The sequence below is a fragment of the Electrona antarctica genome (genome assembly GCF_951216825.1).
Source record: "Electrona antarctica genome assembly, chromosome: 3".
In the NCBI taxonomy this organism is placed as follows: Eukaryota; Metazoa; Chordata; class Actinopteri; order Myctophiformes; family Myctophidae; genus Electrona; species Electrona antarctica.
In genome coordinates, this window is record NC_136808.1 from 53,438,877 (window position 1) to 53,460,393 (window position 21,517).

General features: G+C 40.3%; 2 protein-coding genes and 1 long non-coding RNA gene across 5 annotated transcripts; all 3 read left to right on the forward strand.

Moving 5' to 3' along the window:
* Nucleotides 1–438: 438 nt before the first annotated feature.
* On the forward strand, nucleotides 439–2,310 carry LOC306919856 (UDP-glucuronosyltransferase 2C1-like; the record flags this gene model as incomplete). Its single annotated transcript, XM_079496405.1, has 2 exons — nucleotides 439–556; nucleotides 705–2,310. Exon 2 carries the CDS (start codon nucleotides 712–714, stop codon nucleotides 2,308–2,310), a length of 1,599 nt encoding a protein of 532 aa, XP_079352531.1. The 5' UTR covers nucleotides 439–556; nucleotides 705–711.
* Nucleotides 2,311–3,887: 1,577 nt separating this feature from the next.
* On the forward strand, nucleotides 3,888–5,046 carry LOC306920873. The gene is made up of 3 exons (XR_013789703.1): nucleotides 3,888–3,947; nucleotides 4,020–4,322; nucleotides 4,712–5,046. It is a non-coding gene; the product is annotated as an uncharacterized lncRNA (long non-coding RNA).
* An 11,539-nt stretch (nucleotides 5,047–16,585) lies between these two features.
* On the forward strand, nucleotides 16,586–20,994 carry LOC306920865 (UDP-glucuronosyltransferase 2A3-like). 3 transcript variants are annotated; one of them, XM_079497818.1, is made up of 3 exons: nucleotides 16,586–16,918; nucleotides 18,175–18,269; nucleotides 19,236–20,994. In XM_079497818.1, exon 3 carries the CDS (start codon nucleotides 19,349–19,351, stop codon nucleotides 20,822–20,824), a length of 1,476 nt encoding a protein of 491 aa, XP_079353944.1. In that variant the 5' UTR covers nucleotides 16,586–16,918; nucleotides 18,175–18,269; nucleotides 19,236–19,348; the 3' UTR covers nucleotides 20,825–20,994. The 3 variants fall into 3 exon arrangements, with proteins under 3 accessions (XP_079353944.1, XP_079353945.1, XP_079353946.1); XM_079497819.1 differs by lacking the exon at nucleotides 18,175–18,269; XM_079497820.1 differs by lacking the exons at nucleotides 16,586–16,918; nucleotides 18,175–18,269 and adding an exon at nucleotides 19,043–19,101.
* The last annotated feature ends 523 nt before the right edge of the window (nucleotides 20,995–21,517 follow it).

The following is a 21,517-nucleotide window of genomic DNA, read 5'->3' on the forward strand; positions in this document are numbered from 1 at the left end:
TGTAAATGAAAAAAATAACGGCGCCTCGCAACATAGGACAATATCAGTCACCAGAACCAATGACATGTGATTTGAAGTTTGAAGTTACTATGAGCTTATGTCTGATAAAATGAATATAAAAAAGCCCTGTAGGGCCATTTGGAACATAGTCAAGGACACTTTTGAGACGCACTGGCAATGGTGTAGCATGTGTGCGTGTTTCCAGTGAGCCAACATGCACAATAACAGAACCCCGACACTGTTTATCATCTGTAACATTGTGAAGGAAGTAGTGAAGTGGCCCAATTAAGTTCTTTCCAAAATGGCATGGATGCATATATGCCCATTTGACAGTGTTTTTATTTTCATTAATTGTTCAGGTGAAGCCGATGTCAAAAGTGAAATATCACTTTAAATATGGAAAAAACAAGCTCAAGAAAGAGTTAATGTATAATCCTCTCATGTGTACTTGGCTGGAGCTTACAGCTACAGTTCACATTCAAACATTTCAAAAAAGGGTTTGACACCATCACACCAATGCCTTAGAAATTAGACTTCTTGATGCAAAACAAAACAGGTATGTTGACATTCAAGCTTAATAGATTAATGCAAACCAAAGTTACATTAATCTAAACTAAAGTAACACTGGAATAAACAAAATACTTCAACCATATTCTTCCATTGTGGGTATTCGTTGTAACCTGTTTTTATTTCATTTTTTCCAGCTTAAAGATGAAAGTATTTCTTGGTAGCCTGGGCTCATATCTTTTACTCTCAGTTCTGTTTCTGCCATGGAGACTATGTCAAGGAGGCAAGATTCTGATTGTTCCTATGGAAGGAAGCCACTGGATAAACATGGACATCTTCATCCAAGCTCTACACTCCCAGGGACACTATATTACGGTGGTACGGACCACAAGGAGCTGGTACGTCAAAGAGAATTCTCCATATTACAACGTGATCACCATTCCTGTCACCGAAGCGTTTGACCCCGACTTTGTTCATCCAATCCTTAGGAATCTAATGGCTATCGAGAGGGGAGAGGGCTCATTATTAAACTTTGTACATTTGCAGGTGGAGATTTTTAATGCAATGTTTCACAACCATAGAATGGTGTGCATGATGGCCACTGCCATGTTAAAAAACACTGATTTAATGCTTATCCTTAAGGAGACTAAGTACGACATGGTTCTCACTGACCCGGCATGGGGTGCAGGTACAATATTGGCTCACTACCTTAAGCTGCCATTAGTTTATAATGTCCGGTGGATAACTAGTGGTGAAGGACATCTTGCCATCGCACCCTCACCTTTATCATATGTTCCAATGACGGGCTCAGGACTATCAGACAAAATGACTTTCATTGAGAGAGTAAAAAATCTAGTTTTCTACTCTCTTTGGCAAGTTCAGGATATTTTCTTAATACGGCCTCAATATCAATCAGTCTGCAATGAAATCTTTGGCCCAGGCGTAGACTTTACTGAGTTGTTACAGGGGGCTGACCTGTGGCTGATGAGGGTTGACTTTGTGTTTGAGTTCCCTCGCCCCACCATGCCTAATGTTGTCTATATGGGCGGGTTCCAGTGTAAACCTGCTAAACCTCTTCCTCAAGACCTGGAGGACTTTGTCCAGAGTTCTGGGGAACATGGAGTCATTATCATGTCTTTGGGGACTATGGTTGGAGAACTTCCCCATGACTTAGCAGATGAGATAGCTGCAGCTTTTGCCAAACTACCTCAGAAAGTCATCTGGAAGCATAAAGGTGACCGGCCAGCTACTCTTGGCAACAACACTTTACTGGTTGACTGGATGCCACAAAATGATCTTTTAGGACACCCAAAGATAAAGCTATTTGTGGCTCATGGAGGTACAAATGGAGTTCAAGAGGCCATATATCACGGAGTCCCTATTCTGGGTCTACCTTTATTTTTTGACCAACATGACAACCTCCGGCGTCTCAAAGAGAGAGGAGCAGCTAAGATCCTAACTATGGCTAGAGTGGACAAAGATAACAACTTTTTTGAAGCATTACAGGAGGTTCTCCATGAGCCTTCCTACAGGACGAACATGCAGAGACTCTCCAGGCTGCACAGAGACACACCAATGAAGCCACTCGACACCGCCCTCTTCTGGATAGAGTTTGTTATGAGACACAAAGGAGCTGCTCACCTCCGCACAGACTCCTACAAAATGCCCTGGTACTCTTACCACTCTGTTGATGTGGTTGTGACTTTGCTGGCAGCTGTTGCAGTGGTTACTTCTCTCTTCATTGCATGTGTCCAATATTTCTGTGTTAAGAAATGCTTAAAAAGAAAAAAGAAAAAAGAATGATGGTGAAATATCATGTTTTCTCAATCATAATAATACAGTAAATCATACAGCAAAGCAATGTAGAATTATGGTACAATAAACACATAAACAAGTTCATGTTAGTAATTTAAATTGGATTATTTTCTGTCTTGTTTATTTTGTGTTGGACATTGTTCTAAAAATCTCTCTCCAGTGCCATACCATATTATTTGCTCTTTTCAAATAGCCTAATCAAAAATGTATTTGTGTATTATATGGCCTATAACCATCAGTTATAGTCCCTGCCAAATACAGGTTGATTGTACAGCAAGGCAATCAGGGAAACCATGCTTGTCTTAATTATTAGATAACAGTTGATAACTGTCACGTTCTGTCTCTCCACATGCATGTTTCTCTTGTTGTATTAACTGTTTTATATGATTAACTTGTAGATTGATGAACTGATAAACTCACTAAGAAAATAATAAAATAGGATCCTCTTGCCAGAGGGTGTCGATCTCCTCACTGATGTCTATCGAAGTCTATCCTGAAGCTGTCTTTCTCTTTATTCTTAATCTCCTTTTGCTGGTGTGTATATTTATATATGTACTCGTTATTTTTTGTTGTTGCAGTAATTATTGTTGTTATTATCCAATACCTATCATGTGAGGAAACAGAGTATGAAGTGTACAGAGACGTGACAGAGAAAGAGGACAATGATGTATTTGTATTTATGCTGGGGGGGAAGGTGTGGGGAAATGAAATGTTTTGTTCTTTAAAATGTTAAAAACCAAATAAAAAATATATTATAAAAAAATAAAAAAGTTTTATAAACACCGGATTTGACCTGCCTGCCTTCCACACACATCAGTGACAATAATAAATCATGCCAATTATTTGCATACATGATATGACAACGTTTAAGTGCATTGTGAGGTCAGTGGTTCTTGCCAATGCTTACACATTGACAGTATCCTTCCAGTATATCCATAGTTTTAAAGTCAAAACCTTTGAGATTTTTTAAAATCCATCTCATATAATAGGCCACAATATCTTAAAGGACAACTTTAGTTTTTTTCAACCAAGGTTCATGTTTTAGGTTGTTATTAGAGAAAGTAAAAGATGAGTGTTAATTGTTTTTTCATTTGCTGCTTTCTTTTGTTTTAGGGATTTTAGCGGTTTTTGACAGGGGGGCGGGGGCATTCGAGCATGGGGCTAAATATGTATTTTTTTACAACATTTTATAGCGATTTTTTTTTTTTATTATTTACTCTAGTCCTACTAGACCCCAAGAAATTATATCTGGCCACAAAAGATCACGAGATCTACTGAATGTGTCAAACTGACATATTGAGCCTATATGACACACAGTGTGGCTTCCCCCCAGGGCATTTTTGGGCATTGGGCATTTTTCAAAACATTTTAAATTAGACACATTGTCTGTGACAGGGAAGAAATTAGCACATAATCACATTTTGTACATACATGTGTTGTAAGTGTAGTGGGTTGAGCTTTTCCAATCATGTGACATCCCAATTACCCATATTCAGGACAGCTGAGACACCTGGCTGCTCACTGAATAAGAGGGAGCCACACCCAGCTATCAGAGTAGCTGGCTGGCTTGTTGTGTTTGCCTGGTGGTGTGTTGGGGTTGTAGGTGCAAGAGAATGTCATTGACGGTATGTAAGGTCTCCATGTGTTTTTATAATTGTAAAGTTATGAGCACAATCTAAGTGTTTCTTACTTTGCAGGCATCTGACAGTGGGAATCCCACCCTGGGATAGGCTGCTGGTAGCCCCCCACCTTTTGTAGGCTATACTATAGCTTCGTATGACTCTCATGCGGAGCTGCTGTTTGTTGGCTCCTGAGCATAGTGGCTTGCCGCCCCATGGACCAGCTAGGAGTACTGACTGCGTGGCTTCTCCACGCCATGGCCTCGTATATATTTATGCAGCGCTTTTCCAGCTCCAGTTGGTTCGGTGACAAGCTCCAGGGACCGAGCACTGATGACAGCATGGCCTCTCATTGCCTAGTGTGGCATTCTTAAATCTGAGGTAAAGGGCTGCCTCTGCATATTGTACTTGTTGTTTTAATTTGTAATTATGTCTATTAATTGTCTTTTTGTTTTATTAGGAGGAGCTCTGTGCCCCTGCTGTTTTTGTCCTTATTAGTTGTGTTATTTAATTTGTTTATTTTGTTTTGTGCAAACCAGCTCACTATATTGAATCGATGCAAAATGGATGTTGAATATAAAGTATATTTGCCTCTGACTGTGCCAGTAGTAGCAGTAGTACAGGTGGGCTAGAGTTGTAGTCCCGACAGGTGGTGGGTCACGTGGTATAGGCTGTCTTGGGGTTTTAACTAGTATAGTGCATGGCTTGTGAAATCAGTGTCGTGTGTGTGTGTGTGTGTGTGTGTATAATCGTGTTCTCTTGTCTTGCAGTGCGAGTGGCTCTCCCCTCACTCCCTCACTCCCTGCCTTCCCCCTGTCAGCAAGGACACCTTTGGTTCCCCTGGCTACTGATATTGTGGTAATAGTTAGCATAACTGACATTTTAACCTGGTTTCTGATATGTTGTGTCATCCTTTTTAAATAGGTTGTTCAAATAAATTATTCTATTTCTGACCTGATGACGCTTCCCTGTAGTTTTAAGTGATTAAAGTATTCTGCATCGAGCCTAAATAAATTATTAAATTTTTGTACTAGAAATGTGCGTCTCTGCTCCCTTATGTATGTGTTATCATATATTCTCTGGGTGAAACTCCCAGAGTGGCGTAGTCTGGTGTTCTGTGTCCGGGCCTTAGTGCCATGGCCACATAAGTATGGATGAAATAAAACGTGTTACAAAATACATATTGTGTACATTCTTATATATTATGGCTACAGCCATTGGTCAAATATGTGAAAGGAGATATTAACAGAAGTCCATATACAAGCTTCCCATTGTATTTTCAAACACCATTTTAACCATGTTAGATTAATTGAACATATCCTGACGAAGACCCGAAGGGGTCGAAACGTATCATCTTCTCCATTAAATAAAAACGTGGAGCTCAAGGCCGGTGTGCGAACTACATCTCCTTTCATCAGATTAATTGAAAACACCTGTATTCTGGTGACTGATTTTCATGTTTGTGGGTGAGTGATATTTTTTTACTTTTAATTCATTTTTTTATTTTCCAGGTTTTCTACTTGAGGCATTCTGTCTCTTTTTATTTTATATTTTACATTGCACTTAGACATCACAAGATGTGTTCTCTCTCTTTCCTACTCAGATCATGTTCTCAAATGGCCAATTATCTGGTTAACATTTCAGATTTGTCTCCATTCCAACTGAGAGAAATTAGCACACGTTTTTGTATATAGGCCTAATGTATTTTATAGTGATATATGTGGTAAGCACATGTGAGCATTTTTTTTAATTAAAACCTGTGAATGAAATATTATGTCATAAGTTCTTAACTTGTAGTGCCCATTTTTTTTTTTAGTGATATGTTGTAAGCACACGTGAGAATATTTCAAATAAAACCATTTATTATTATTGTGATTCATAGTTTAAATTTAGAATCATTAAATATGAAGCTTACAAAGCAATCTCACAGTTAGCAGTTTATTTCTAGAATGTTGCATAGAACATGACCTAGAGAGGGGTGGAGCACATGCAGCAGTTTGTTAGGTTGTGATTGGTGGAGAGATTGAAGCATTAGCCATCAACATTATAGCCTATTTACATTTTAACCTGGGGAAAGAATGTGGGGTTTGTTCATTATTTAGCATTTGAAAAAAAAACATTAAATAAAAGTGCAGTCATCACAACCCTATTGAAACTAATTCCACACACCTGAGTGCTCCTCATTCCCTCAGAGCAACACAACGTGAACAACTTCACAAATACAGTTGCTGTTATTGTGTCTTTGTTGTTAATGACAGTGTAATCATGGATATAGATTATGATTATTATAATCTCAATGAATTATTCTGATTTATCCTGATCATGAATTAATAATGGCTTACACTATGGACACATGTTTCAGCACACAGGCCTACACATTAACTGTTTTTCTTGTTTATTCACCAGAGCTGGTTCTATGTTACTGAAAGAATGTGGAGCAATCCTCTTAATGGCTCTGCTGCAGTAACACTTCATTAATATCCACTTATTCAATATTGTTAGACTGTATATATATATTATCCAGATAGTCAGATACTTTATATTGGCTATAGATAGATTAATAAATATGAAGCTTACAAAGCAATCTCACAGTTAGCAGTTTATTTCTAGAATGTTGCATAGAGCATGACCTGGGGGAGGAGTCGGATAGGGGTGGAGCACATGCAGCAGTTTGTTAGGTTGTGATTGGTGGCTGATGATTCTATTGTTCCCCTCTTTGGCCAATCAACACCAAGCAGTTAGTGGTTCCACCTCAGGCTCTCTAGTATAAGAAGAGTTTGTAGTTGTCAGTTCTCCACAACTCCTCCAGGATATCAATACCTTCTGATCACATCTGACTGTGGACTCCAGGCTTGAAGTGAAGATGGACTCTTTCAATGCCACCTCAAACGATTCTGCTCAACAGGGAGAACCCAATGATCACCAAGACCTCTGTAAGTTACTTACTGTAAGAAATCTAGTCATTTGTTTGTTTTCATCTATTTTAGCATTGACTAACTTTTGTGTCTTTTCTAAAATATAAAACTATTGTGTAATCGAAATAGGAATGCCTCTAAACAACATTTCCTTTCTCTTTATTTCCAATGCAGTGTTGCATCATCAGTCTGGCTTCCCTGTTCTACCAGAGGTGAATGAACAAATAAGCTTGGCTAAGCAAAAACAACACGGCTGTGATCAGTGTGGAAAACGCTTCCCTACTATGTCCAGACTTAAAATACACCAGAGGATTCACACTGGAGAGAACCCCTATGGATGTGATCAGTGTGGACAACACTTCTCTCAAATGGCACACCTTAAAACACACCAGAGAATTCACACTGGAGAGAAACCCTATGGATGTGATCAGTGTGGACAACACTTCCCTGCATTGTCCAGCCTTAAAATACACCAGAGGATTCACACTGGAGAGAAACCCTATGGATGTGATCAGTGTGGACAACACTTCTCTCACATGTCCAGCCTTAAAAGCCACCAGAGAATTCATACTGGTGAGAAACCCTATGGATGTGATCAGTGTGGACAACACTTCTCTGAGAAGTCCACCCTGAAAAAACACCAGAGAATTCACACTGGAGAGAAACCCTATGGATGTGATCAGTGTGGACAACACTTCTCTACAATGGGACACCTTAAATCACACCAGAGAATTCATACTGGTGAGAAACCCTATGGGTGTAATCAGTGTGGACAACACTTCTCCCACATGGTAAGCCTTAAAACACACCAGAGAATTCACACTGGAGAGAAACCCTATGGATGTGATCAGTGTGGACAACGTTTCTCTCAAATGAACACCCTTAAAAGCCACCAGAGAATTCACACTGGAGAGAAACCTTATGGATGTGATCATTGTGGTAAACGCTTCTCTCGAATGGACACCCTTAAAACACACCAGAGAATTCACACTGGAGAGAACCCCTATGGATGTGATCAGTGTGGACAACACTTCTCTACAATGGGAAACCTTAAAACACACCAGAGAATTCATACTGGTGAGAAACCATATGGTTGTGATCTGTGTGGACAACACTTCTCTCAAATGCCCAGCCTTAAAAGCCACCAGATAATTCACACTGGAGAGAAACCCTATGGATGTGATCAGTGTGGACAACACTTCCCTGCATTGTCCAGCCTTAAAATACACCAGAGGATTCACACTGGAGAGAAACCCTATGGATGTGATCAGTGTGGACAACACTTCTCTGACAAGTCCACCCTGAAAAAACACCAGAGAATTCACACTGGAGAGAAACCCTATGGATGTGATCAGTGTGGACAACACTTCTCTACAATGGGACACCTTAAATCACACCAGAGAATTCATACTGGTGAGAAACCCTATGGGTGTAATCAGTGTGGACAACACTTCTCCCACATGGTAAGCCTTAAAACACACCAGAGAATTCACACTGGAGAGAAACCCTATGGATGTGATCAGTGTGGACAACGTTTCTCTCAAATGAACACCCTTAAAAGCCACCAGAGAATTCACACTGGAGAGAAACCTTATGGATGTGATCATTGTGGTAAACGCTTCTCTCGAATGGACACCCTTAAAACACACCAGAGAATTCACACTGGAGAGAAACCATATGGATGTGATGATTGTGGACAACACTTCTCTCAAATGGCACACCTTAAAAGCCACCAGAGAATTCACACAGGAGAGAAACCCAAATGATTGTGATGTGTGTGGAAAAGCCTTTGGTATATATCTTTTTTGTGACCATACAGCTGTATGTATAGATCGATTTTGTTTAACTTGTTAATGGACTTTCTTATTGGGCATATTTTTTTAATTAGACACATTGCCACTCACCCTCAAACATAATGTGTGAGGGTGAGTGATTATTACTTTTAATTCATTTTTTGATTTTCTACTTTTTCTACTTGATGATGCATTTCTGTATCGTTTTATTTCATTTTTGTATTTATTTTTATTTTATATTTGACATTGCACTTTGACATCACAAGATGTGTTCTCTCTCTTTCCTACTCAGATCATGCATCTCAAATGGCCAATTCTCTGGTTACCATTTCAGATGTGTCTCCAACTGAGAGAGAAATTAGCACACGTTTTTGTATATAGGCCTAATGTATGTGGTAAGCACATGTGAGCATTTTTTTAATTAAAACCTGTGAACAAAATATTGTGTCATAAGTTCTTAAATTGTAGAGCCCATGGGCCTTCTTCTCTTCATAGTACTGGTCAATTTTATTATTAACACATTTCACATTATGAAATAGTAATTATGTTTGGGTATGGAGACGTGGGAAAACAATATAGCAATGATTACTAGAGCTATTTTAACAAAACATATCCCTTACAAGTTACAGCACCTTTAACATTTCACAAAGGATAATAATAATACGTTATGTGTCATAGACCTATTTCTGTAGTTCTGGGAGCCACACCCAGCCATCAGAGTAGCTGGCTGGCTTGTTGTGTTTGCCTGGTGGTGTGTTGGGGTTGTAGGTGCAAGAGAATGTCATTGACGGCATCTGACAGTGCAGACACAATAAAGTGCAGACACAAGCCTATTGAAACTAATTCCAAGAGTGCTCCTCATTCCCTCAGAGCAACACAACCTGAACAATGACTTGTTTCCCATTAATATAGGATATGAGTATTATAAGAATGACTTGTCCTGATCTAATACCGAATTAATACCTTACACTATGGACACATGTTTCTGAACACAGGCCTACACATGACATTACACAATGGGGTTTCACTGTAAATATAGATAAGAAATAAAATGAGAAGTGCAGTCATCACAACCCTATTGAAACTAATTCCACACACCTGAGTGCTCCTCATTCCCTCAGAGCAACACAACGTGAACAACCTCACAAATACAGTTGCTGTTATTGTGTCTTTGTTGTTAATGACAGTGTAATCATGGATATAGATTATGATTATTATAATCTCAATGAATTATTCTGATTTATCCTGATCATGAATTAATAATGGCTTACACTATGGACACATGTTTCAGCACACAGGCCTAAACATTAACTGTTTTTCTTGTTTATTCACCAGAGCTGGTTCTATGTTACTGAAAGAATGTGGAGCAATCCCCTTAATGGCTCTGCTGCAGTAACACTTCATTAATATCCACTTATTCAATATTGTTAGACTGTATATATATTATCCAGATAGTCAGATACTTTATATTGGCTATAGATAGATTAATAAATATGAAGCTTACAAAGCAATCTCACAGTTAGCAGTTTATTTCTAGAATGTTGCATAGACCTGGGGGAGGAGTCAGATAGGGGTGGAGCACATGCAGCAGTTTGTTAGGTTGTGATTGGTGGCTGATGATTCTATTGTTCCCCTCTTTGGCCAATCAACACCAAGCAGTTAGTGGTTCCACCTCAGGCTCTCTAGTATAAGAAGAGTTTGTAGTTGTCAGTTCTCCACAACTCCTCCAGGATATCAATACCTTCTGATCACATCTGACTGTGGACTCCAGACTTGAAGTGAAGATGGACTCTTTCAATGCCACCTCAAACGATTCTGCTCAACAGGGAGGACCCAATGATCACCAAGACCTCTGTAAGTTACTTACTGTAAGAAATCTAGTCATTTGTTTGTTTTCATCTATTTTAGCATTGACTAACTGTTTTGTGTCTTTTCTAAAATATAAAACTATTGTGTAATCGAAATAGGAATGCCTCTAAACAACATTTCCTTTCTCTTTATTTCCAATGCAGTGTTGCATCATCAGTCTGGCTTCCCTGTTCTACCAGAGGTGAATGAACAAATAAGCTTGGCTAAGCAAAAACACCACGGCTGTGATCAGTGTGGACAACACTTCTCTCAAATGGCACACCTTAAAACACACCAGAGAATTCACACTGGAGAGAAACCCTATGGATGTGATCAGTGTGGACAACGTTTCTCTCAAATGAACACCCTTAAAAGCCACCAGAGAATTCACACTGGAGAGAAACCTTATGGATGTGATCATTGTGGACAACACTTCCCTGCATTGTCCAGCCTTAAAATACACCAGAGGATTCACACTGGAGAGAAACCCTATGGATGTGATCAGTGTGGACAACACTTCTCTCACATGTCCAGCCTTAAAAGCCACCAGAGAATTCATACTGGTGAGAAACCCTATGGATGTGATCAGTGTGGACAACACTTCTCTGAGAAGTCCACCCTGAAAAAACACCAGAGAATTCACACTGGAGAGAAACCCTATGGATGTGATCAGTGTGGACAACACTTCTCTACAATGGGAAACCTTAAAACACACCAGAGAATTCATACTGGTGAGAAACCATATTGTTGTGATCTGTGTGGACAACACTTCTCTCAAATGACCAGCCTTAAAAGCCACCAGATAATTCACACTGGAGAGAAACCCTATGGATGTGATCAGTGTGGACAACACTTCTCTGACAAGTCCACCCTGAAAAAACACCAGACAATTCACACTGGAGAGAAACCCTATGGATGTGATCAGTGTGGACAACACTTCTCTACAATGGGACACCTTAAATCACACCAGAGAATTCATACTGGTGAGAAACCCTATGGGTGTAATCAGTGTGGACAACACTTCTCCCACATGGTAACCCTTAAAAGCCACCAGAGAATTCACACTGGAGAGAAACCTTATGGATGTGATCATTGTGGTAAACGCTTCTCTCGAATGGACACCCTTAAAACACACCAGAGAATTCACACTGGAGAGAAACCATATGGATGTGATGATTGTGGACAACACTTCTCTCAAATGGCACACCTTAAAAGCCACCAGAGAATTCACACAGGAGAGAAACCCAAATGATTGTGATGTGTGTGGAAAAGCCTTTGGTATATATCTTTTTTGTGACCATACAGCTGTATGTATAGATCGATTTTGTTTAACTTTTTTTTAATTAGACACATTGCCACTCATCCTCAAACATAATGTGTGAGGGTGAGTGATTATTACTTTTAATTCATTTTTTGATTTTCTACTTTTTCTACTTGATGCATTTCTGTATCGTTTTATTTCATTTTTGTATTTATTTTAATTTTATATTTGACATTGCACTTTGACATCACAAGATGTGTTCTCTCTCTTTCCTACTCAGATTATGCATCTCAAATGGCCAATTCTCTGGTTACCATTTCAGATGTGTCTCCATTCCAACTGAGAGAGAAATTAGCACACGTTTTTGTATATAGGCCTAATGTATGTGGTAAGCACATGTGAGCATTTTTTTAATTAAAACCTGTGAACGAAATATTGTGTCATAAGTTCTTAAATTGTAGAGCCCATGGGCCTTCTTCTCTTCATAGTACTGGTCAATTTTATTATTAACACATTTCACATTAAGAAATAGTAATAATTATGTTTGGGTATGGAGACGTGGGAAGACCTCTGTTACTGAACAAACAATATAGCAATGATTACTAGAGCTATTTTAACAAAACATATCCCTTACAAGTTACAGCACCTTTAACATTTCACAAAGGATAATAATAATACGTTATGTGTCATAGACCTATTTCTGTAGTTCTGGGAGCCACACCCAGCCATCAGAGTAGCTGGCTGGCTTGTTGTGTTTGCCTGGTGGTGTGTTGGGGTTGTAGGTGCAAGAGAATGTCATTGACGGCATCTGACAGTGCAGACACAATAAAGTGCAGACACAAGCCTATTGAAACTAATTCCAAGAGTGCCTCATTCCCTCAGAGCAACACAACCTGAACAATGACTTGTTTCCCCTTAATATAGGATATGAGTATTATAAGAATGACTTGTCCTGATCTAATACCGAATTAATACCTTACACTATGGACACATGTTTCTGAACACAGGCCTACACATGACATTACACAATGGGGTTTCACTGTAAATATAGATAAGAAATAAAATGAGAACAATAGAGCAGAGTAGAGGATTTGACAATATAGCTACTAATTTGTTGTCAGGCAGAAAATCCCTTAACACAATTTCTGTAAGGAAATACAGGGCTCATCTCTGTGTAAAGGGAGGCTTTCATCATGGACTGCTTTGGCGCTGTTTTACACCCGCCCTCCATAACAGAGGCCACATTGCCTTAAACAACTTTACTTTACAGAAATTACATTATACACTTAAACACATTATACACTTCTATATGACTTTTACCTTTTAGCTAACACTTGTTACCTCAGATTAATGTTAGCTTAGCTGCAAACACTAACAATATCACATAATGGCGTCTCTCCTTCTGCCTCTGTCACAACCAAACATACTGTAGCCTACAAAGCTACTGCAAGTTACATGGCTGTGGAACATTCTTCTAACATCAACTAAAACATGTTACAAGTAGAAAATAACCTCACCTCACTCTGTTCAATTCATATGTAGTAGAATGGACGGTGAAGAATTAAGTGTTTGTTAATGTTCTTCTGTGAAGTTCTGTCAGTGTTTACAGTCTTCTCTTCACTGGCAGCTGCCAACGACGTAGAAGACTGAAGAGCGGGAAGGAGGAAGAAGTAGGCGGGACCTTTTAAAGAACCTTTTTAAATCCCAAAGAACCATATGCGGATCTGAAGAACCATTCACTGGTTCTTTAGTAGGTGATGGTTCTTCGAAGAAGTAGGCGGGACCTTTTAAAGAACCTTTTTAAATCCCAAAGAACCATATGCGGATCTGAAGAACCATTCACTGGTTCTTTAGTAGGTGATGGTTCTTCGAAGAAGTAGGTGGGACCTTTTAAAGAACCTTTTTAAATCCCAAAGAACCATATGCGGATCTGAAGAACCATTCACTGGTTCTTTAGTAGGTGATGGTTCTTCGAAGAAGTAGGCGGGACCTTTTAAAGAACCTTTTTAAATCCCAAAGAACCATATGCGGATCTGAAGAACCATTCACTGGTTCTTTAGTAGGTGATGGTTCTTCGAAGAAGTAGGCGGGACCTTTTAAAGAACCTTTTTAAATCCCAAAGAACCATATGCGGATCTGAAGAACCATTCACTGGTTCTTTAGTAGGTGATGGTTCTTCGAAGAAGTAGGCGGGACCTTTTAAAGAACCTTTTTAAATCCCAAAGAACCATATGCGGATCTGAAGAACCATTCACTGGTTCTTTAGTAGGTGATGGTTCTTCGAAGAAGTAGGCGGGACCTTTTAAAGAACCTTTTTAAATCCCAAAGAACCATATGCGGATCTGAAGAACCATTCACTGGTTCTTTAGTAGGTGATGGTTCTTCGAAGAACCATGCAACCTTGAAGAACCTTTTAAAGAACCATATGCGGATCTGAAGAACCATTCACTGGTTCTTTAGTAGGTGATGGTTCTTCGAAGAACCATGCAACCTTGAAGAACCTTTTAAAGAACCATATGCGGATCTGAAGAACCATTCACTAAATAAAATGGTTCTTTAGTAGGTGATGGTTCTTCGAAGAACCATGCAACCTTGAAGAACCTTTTAAAGAACCATTATAGAACCATTATTTTTCTGTGTGTACCTTCACATTCAGTAGATCCTGTGATCTTCCGTGGCCAGATGTAATTTCCTGGGGTATATTAGGACTATAGTAAATAATAAAAAAAGAAATCACCAAAATATTTTCTAAAGAAATACATATTTAGCCCCATGCTCGAATGCCCCCGCCCCCTGTCAAAAACCGCTAAAATCCCTAAATCGAAAGAATGCAGCAAATGAAGAAAAATTAACGCTCATCTTTTACTTTCTCTAATAACAACCTAAAACATGAACCTTGGTTGAAAAAAAAGTTGTCCTTTAACTCTGGACTCTGAATCTTATAATCATGTGGTCTTGTCTTTGAACTCTGAGTTCTGATGACCTCACGTTCTGATTATATATACTCGGCGGGAACCCCTTTTGGTGTTATAATTTAGCTATTGAAAAATATCAGATCTACAAGCTCATAGCGCGCCACCGAGTGGCGCGCTACGAGCTTGTAGATCTGCTATTTTTTGAAAAAACGTGAAAATCTTTGCTTCTGTCGGGGTCCCTGCATGGAACAACATATTTTCAGATGGGGGTCGGCGGCCAATTTACATATAATTTTTGGGGTCCTTGACAAGAAATAGTTTGAGCACCACTGATAGTGCACTTCCCATCACAGTCAGAACTGCAGCCTCACTCCCAATCTTCCGCCGTAGTCTGAAAACCCACCTCTTCAGACTCCACCATGGCCCGTAGCACTTGCCCTAGCCTAGCCCCTTAGATAGCACATTATGTAGACTTAGATAGTATTTTAAACAGACTTATAGCTTGTTACGTAGACAGCTCTAGAATTGCACTTTATGTAGTCATAGCACTTTATAGTACACATGTATAATATATTATATAGTATAGTATGTATAGTTTACATAGATACTCCACTGTTACGTTCTTAGTTTACGCATGATTCAGGATAACTACTTTTTATATATGTGATGTATGCCATGCTTTTGTTATTGCTTAATGTAAGTCGCTCTGGATTAAGAGCGTCTGCTAAATGCCTAAATTGTAAATTGATATACTGTAGAGACATTAGGTTTTTCAGAAAACTGTCAGGATTTTGAAGGCATTTTTTTTAAATATCGACGTTAGGCCTAAATGGGTTAAGGTGTCAGACAATATGTAGCCTATATGGGGGAAAGGGTTTGTATTTTCAATATCCGTCTGCCTGATTCTTTGAGCAATGGTTACAAAATCCTTTTTTGTCTTTTGGAATAGGACCAGCATCGGACCGCACTTCACAATAGGCCTATAATAAATAGAGTGAATGGGCCTAGCTGCCCTAAGCCATCTTATCTCATGTCAACACAAGGTTCAAGGTTGACTTTATTTGTCATTTCACATGTTTGCAACATTGCACATGTTTGCAACTTTGCACATGTTTGCAACTTTGCACATATAAAACGAAGTGTACATGCACATGCTCTGTCTCTTTCTACTACATACAACATATTAACCACATGAAACTTGTGGGTTTGGTCTGTATAAAAGGCGAACATTTAGCAAAATCACACCCGTGTGAACTGAGTGGTGTTGCTGTTCCTTGGAGTGGTTGCACCACTCAAAAATAGGTAAAAAGCGAACACCTGCTACATTTTGAGGATTGTATGTGCATGATCTTTCTTCTTTTGGCATCCAGCCAAAAGAAATCCATGAATGTAGTTGTAACCCATTCAACCCAGTTGAATCAGGCTGGATTCCAGGCTAGATTAACTCCCCGGCTTTGGCCAACTTTGTTATCTGATAAAATTCCATAGGCCTACAGTATGAAAGTAAATTTACAATTTAGGCATTTAGCAGACGCTCTTAGTCCAAGTCCAAGTCCTACCGAAGTTGTTAACTTGAATTACAAAAACAGTAAGTGTAATAATAATAATAATAATAATAATAATAATGTATACCACCTTTCTGAAATGCAGCCCAAAGTGCTTTACAGAGCAATAAAGAAAAAAATAAAGCTAAAACATAAAATGTTGTGTACACTGTTAAATGTGTTGTGTGTGAAAACCCTGCTACAGATGTGTTACATTATATTTCTATTTATTTTATTTTCATCGAAGAATTGTTATTGGGGGATCGAGGTGTCAATCAACCTGAGCCAACTGACTGAGGGGTGGGGCCACCGGGCCAGAGCCATTGAGTGTTTTCAGAGAGAATAGTAGGCGAGCGTTGGCCGTTGACTCGAGTGGCAGACGGACATAATAAAGTGTTTAAATCAATTCTGTAAATTGTCAAATCTCGTTGCATCTCAGTTACGAGTCACACAGTTTGTCAGGGTGGTTTTGTATCAGTTTAGGTTTAGCCCTGTAAAGGAAAAAACTAAACCGGGGAGTTTTAGGTTTCTGGTTTGTCTTGTGTGTCAGTCAGACTAGATCATGGAGCACAACCAGTTGTGTTGACGTTGACGACATGCTAAGCTAAACACAAACAAGTTTAACACTTGTGAGGAGACGAGCGTTTGTGGACTGTGGAGGTCACTGGAGGACATTATTTTGAATTTGCACCAAGTTCTGAGTGAGTATGAGCACTGTATACAGTATGTGAGAATTGATTGAAAATGGGTCTGCCACTCTGCAGGACAGGACACTACAGCACACAGGAGGAGTTCGGACACTGCAGCTCCTGCACAGGTTTTCTAAGGAACTGTGAGTTATAGACCGCATAAGTTTACCTAACTGAGGATTTTCCTATGAGCTCCAACAGCGTGGCAGTGAATCATGCAAAAACAGTGAGGACATGAATAACACAGATTTAAAAACCAAATATAGCTGCAAGCAGCGATAAGGCGGGACCAAGCAATAAGTAATTAGAACAATATGCACAATAAGCCATAGAAACATGGAAGACTGAACTTGAGAAAAAGAAGACCATGTCATTGTGACAGGGTTGGGTTTTTTTTTGTGTGTGTGTGTGCGCGCGCACGCGGTTCTTGAAGACTCATATGCTGAGTTGTCGGTACCCGGATTTGAACTCATGACGTTGTGTTCCAAAGGCAAGAGCTCTACCTACTGAGCTATCCGGACACAATCAGTTGTTTTATTGTAAACGGCAAAATCATTCAGTGTTTTTGATAACAATTGTGTTTCCTGGTTTTGGGCATGTCATTCATTACTACAATGTGTTCGCTGTTTTCATGTACAAACTTGCCAAGGAACATGTGGAAACAGGTGGCATTGACTTGGCCAAACGAGGCACGAGTTATGCCCTCAAAAGTTTCATTTTCAAAAAAAATCTATAGCGCCCCCCTTTGGCCATTTGGAGTAAGGCTGGTTTCAGTGCTATTTGGCATGACCCCCTACCATACTGTAAAGTTTCATAAGCATATGACGCCGCATGTATGTATTATGGGCAGAAGAAGAATTTTCACAAAACAGCCATTTTCATTGGCTCCCAAAACCTTCCACTTAAAACAAGTACTATAGATTTGCTTGTCCGTATAGGTCCAAAGTTCACGTGTAGAAACTTTCGTGCATTTTGAGGCACTCTGCTGCAGAATGTCAACACAGCCACTAGCCATGTGGGATTTAGTTTTGAGCTGTTGACCAACAACTCTGGGATTAAATACCCGCCCGGATTAATTAATGACATGCCAGGATATCGCCCCGTCCAACCCTTATTTTGAAGATCCAAAACACCGCGACCGGATGTTGTGTCAGCTTAATGGTGTGTGTGTTGTCGGATCGATTGTTATTGTTTCACAAGTCGAGGAGAAGTACAGGCCATTACTGCGACCACTAGGCTCCGTGCAATAAGCGTTGTTTTTTTACCAGAAATGCCGCCTGGGAGGCGACTGAAAGCGTGCGTGCGCGTGCACAATCAAGATGGCGCAGTCCATTGTCTAAGCTAACAACAAGCCGGAGCTAATGTGAGTAGCCTTTCCACTAGATCGGATCATATACATTTATACAACTGAATACACGTAGTCTACGTATTTTGGCAGCATCGCTTCCCGACAATTAACGTATTGGCGGGCAAACGGTTAAAAGATCCACGTGATGAAAACTTTCTTTCCCCCTCCTCCCCGTGAAAACAAACAGGGGGTGGGGGTGGACAGAGCGGCCGAGAGATCAGTGCTCAGTGCGGTGCAGTAGAGCTGTAGAGCATGGGTTCCCAAAGTGGGGTCCGGGGACCCCTGGTGGTACTTGAGGGAGTTCCAGGGGGTACCTCAATTAGAGATAGAGTGTACAAATGGAACCGAATGGAATCCATTTGGTTCCATTTGTACACTCTCAGAGTTAAATTAACAGTGGTTTTACTATATAAATTGGGGGTACCAGAGATAGAAATGCCATTAAATCGGGGGTCCGTAGCATAATGTGTGTGAAACTGGGGGTCCATGAAATTAATGTTTCGGAATCACTGCTAGAGCCGTAAAAATCCTCCCTTATCGGGGTCACTGGCATATGTTTTCAAATGGCGGGTCCATGGCCTAATAAAGGTTGATTTGGGGGTCTGTGGCCTAATAAATATGATTTGGGGGTCCTTGACATAAAAAAAAATTGGGAACCACTGCTGTAGAGGAGTGATGTGATTGGCCCATCACACGGCGGCCTGACGATCTTAGTGCCTGACGATTTTTTAGGTTAATTTTCTTTCTTTTTTAAACCCAACACTGGCTCGCGGTGACCCCCCCCCCCCCCCCCCCCTGTCCCCCGTGTCGGATACGTCCCTGGTTTCACACAAAACAAAGCTTGGTGGTCGTGAATTAATTCTAAGTCTCAGTCTACTATTTTGACACAATATTTATTAAAAATATGTACCTATGCATTGTATTATTTCAATTCATATTTGCATTGTATTAATGTATTATATTTCCTTCATTTGCTTTTAGAGTGAAGACATGCATTTCCCCCTGACCTGGATCGCTGTCCTCTTCCTCTGTTCAGCCTTTGCTCACGGTGGTAAAGTTCTGTTTTTCCTTTTGAGGGCAGTCACTGGGTGAACATGAAAGTCATAGTTGAGGAGCTGCATGCAAGGGGCCACCAGGTCTCAGTCGTGCGACCAAAGGACAGCTGGGACATTAAGGAAACATCACCGTTCTACACTTCAATCACGATTGACATGGAAGGTGTCTATGATGAGGACTTTGCCAAGACGTTCATATCTAGACTTCTGACAATCCTGAGGCGAGGAAAGAAATCTGCCTGGACTCGTTTCCAGATAGAAAAGGAATACATACAAAAGGCTAGCGAAATGCACCAGACCAATTGTAAAATACTTGAATACATGTTTGAAAACAAAGATCTGATGCAATCTCTTCAGGATGCCAAATATGACCTGGTTCTGACTGACCCTGTGATGCCAAGCGGCGCTATATTTGCTCACTACCTTAGTTTACCACTAGTCTTCAATGTGAGATGGACCAGCCACGGTGAAGGTCATTTAAAGATTGCACCTTCTCCTCTTTCTTACGTTCCACTGCCAGGGGCACAGCTATCAGACAAAATGAACTTTGTGGAAAGAATAATCAATATATTGACTTTTGCCTTTAGTGAATTTGCGATTAGAAATTATATTACTCCACATTATGATGGTCTGTTGGAAAACTACTTGGGTCCTGGTGTAGACTACATGTCTCTGTTTCAAGCAGCAGACCTGTGGCTGATGAGAGTTGACTTTGTGTTTGAGTTCCCTCGCCCCACCATGCCTAATGTTGTCTATATGGGCGGGTTCCAGTGTAAACCTGCTAAACCACTTCCTCAAGACCTGGAGGACTTTGTCCAGAGTTCTGGGGAACAGGGAGTCATTATCATGTCTTTGGGGACTATGGTTGGAGAACTTCCCCATGACTTAGCAGATGAGATAGCTGCAGCTTTTGCCCAACTACCTCAGAAAGTCATCTGGAGGCATAAAGGTGACCGGCCAGCTACTCTGTGCAACAACACTTTACTGGTTGACTGGATGCCACAGAATGACCTGTTAGGACATGCAAAGACCAAAGTGTTTATATCACATGGGGGAACAAATGGTATTTATGAAGCCATCTACCATGGAGTTCCTATTATAGGACTCCCATTGATTTTTGATCAAAGTGATAACCTATTTAAAATGGAAGTACGGGGTGCAGCAAAGATAATTAACATTTTTACTATGACCAAAGACATATTACTCAAATGCATTGAGGAGGTTCTCCATGAGCCTTCCTACAGGACGAACATGCAGAGGCTCTCCAGACTGCACAGAGACACACCAATGAAGCCACTGGACAGCGCCATCTTCTGGATAGAGTTTGTTATGAGACACAAAGGAGCTGCTCACCTCTGCACGGACTCCTACAGAATGCCCTGGTACTCTTACCACTCTGTAGATGTCATGTTGTTCTTAATAGCATTTGTCTTTGTTACACTGCTGACCTTTGCTACCTTTGTGAAATGTTTATGTTCCAGAGTATGTGTTAGAAGAAAAATGAAATCTGACTAAATGTGGGGAAAAAAGATAATTGGCCCAGGGAACCTCTTGAATCTGAATCCGTCCCTGGGCCATGGATTGCCCTATTGTTGTTTTTTTTGAGTGGTGCAGCCACTCCAAGAAACAGCAATGTCTGTCCCTATGTTTAGGGTGTCTGTATGTAAGTCCCTATGTTTAGGGAGCTCCAGACCCCCAGGAATGTGCCCAGGGGGCCGGGCCGGTTCCGGGCGCCTGATGGAGGGGAAAGGAACTGGTTGGAATAACGTGTTCCTTCCACGCGCTACGTCCAACCAGGGAAACTCCCCCCTGTCAGGTGTAAAGGAGCAACTTGGACACTCAGGCATGAAGGAAGCATGAGTTTAAGTCCGTTGCTCTCCCCATGTCCCCCATATATGGGGACTAGGTTGGCGGAGGGTGTGTAGAGCCCAGGATCACATTAGATAATTGACACAGGGGTGAAAAATGGGTTACAAATTTGTGGGATAAAAATGATACAAAAAACAAGTTACTACCACCAGAGGGGTTAATGTTTTGGAACATCTATGAACTCAACACCATGCAACCACAGGCTTCATCTCCTAAACCCTTTCTTATCATGTGCTCTGTTAATCTTGGTGTTTCTGATGTCTAGTTGTTCCTTCTGATGCGTTTTGAGTCCCTGATGTGGTCATTCTGTGCCTTTCCATTTTAACTATGATATATTAT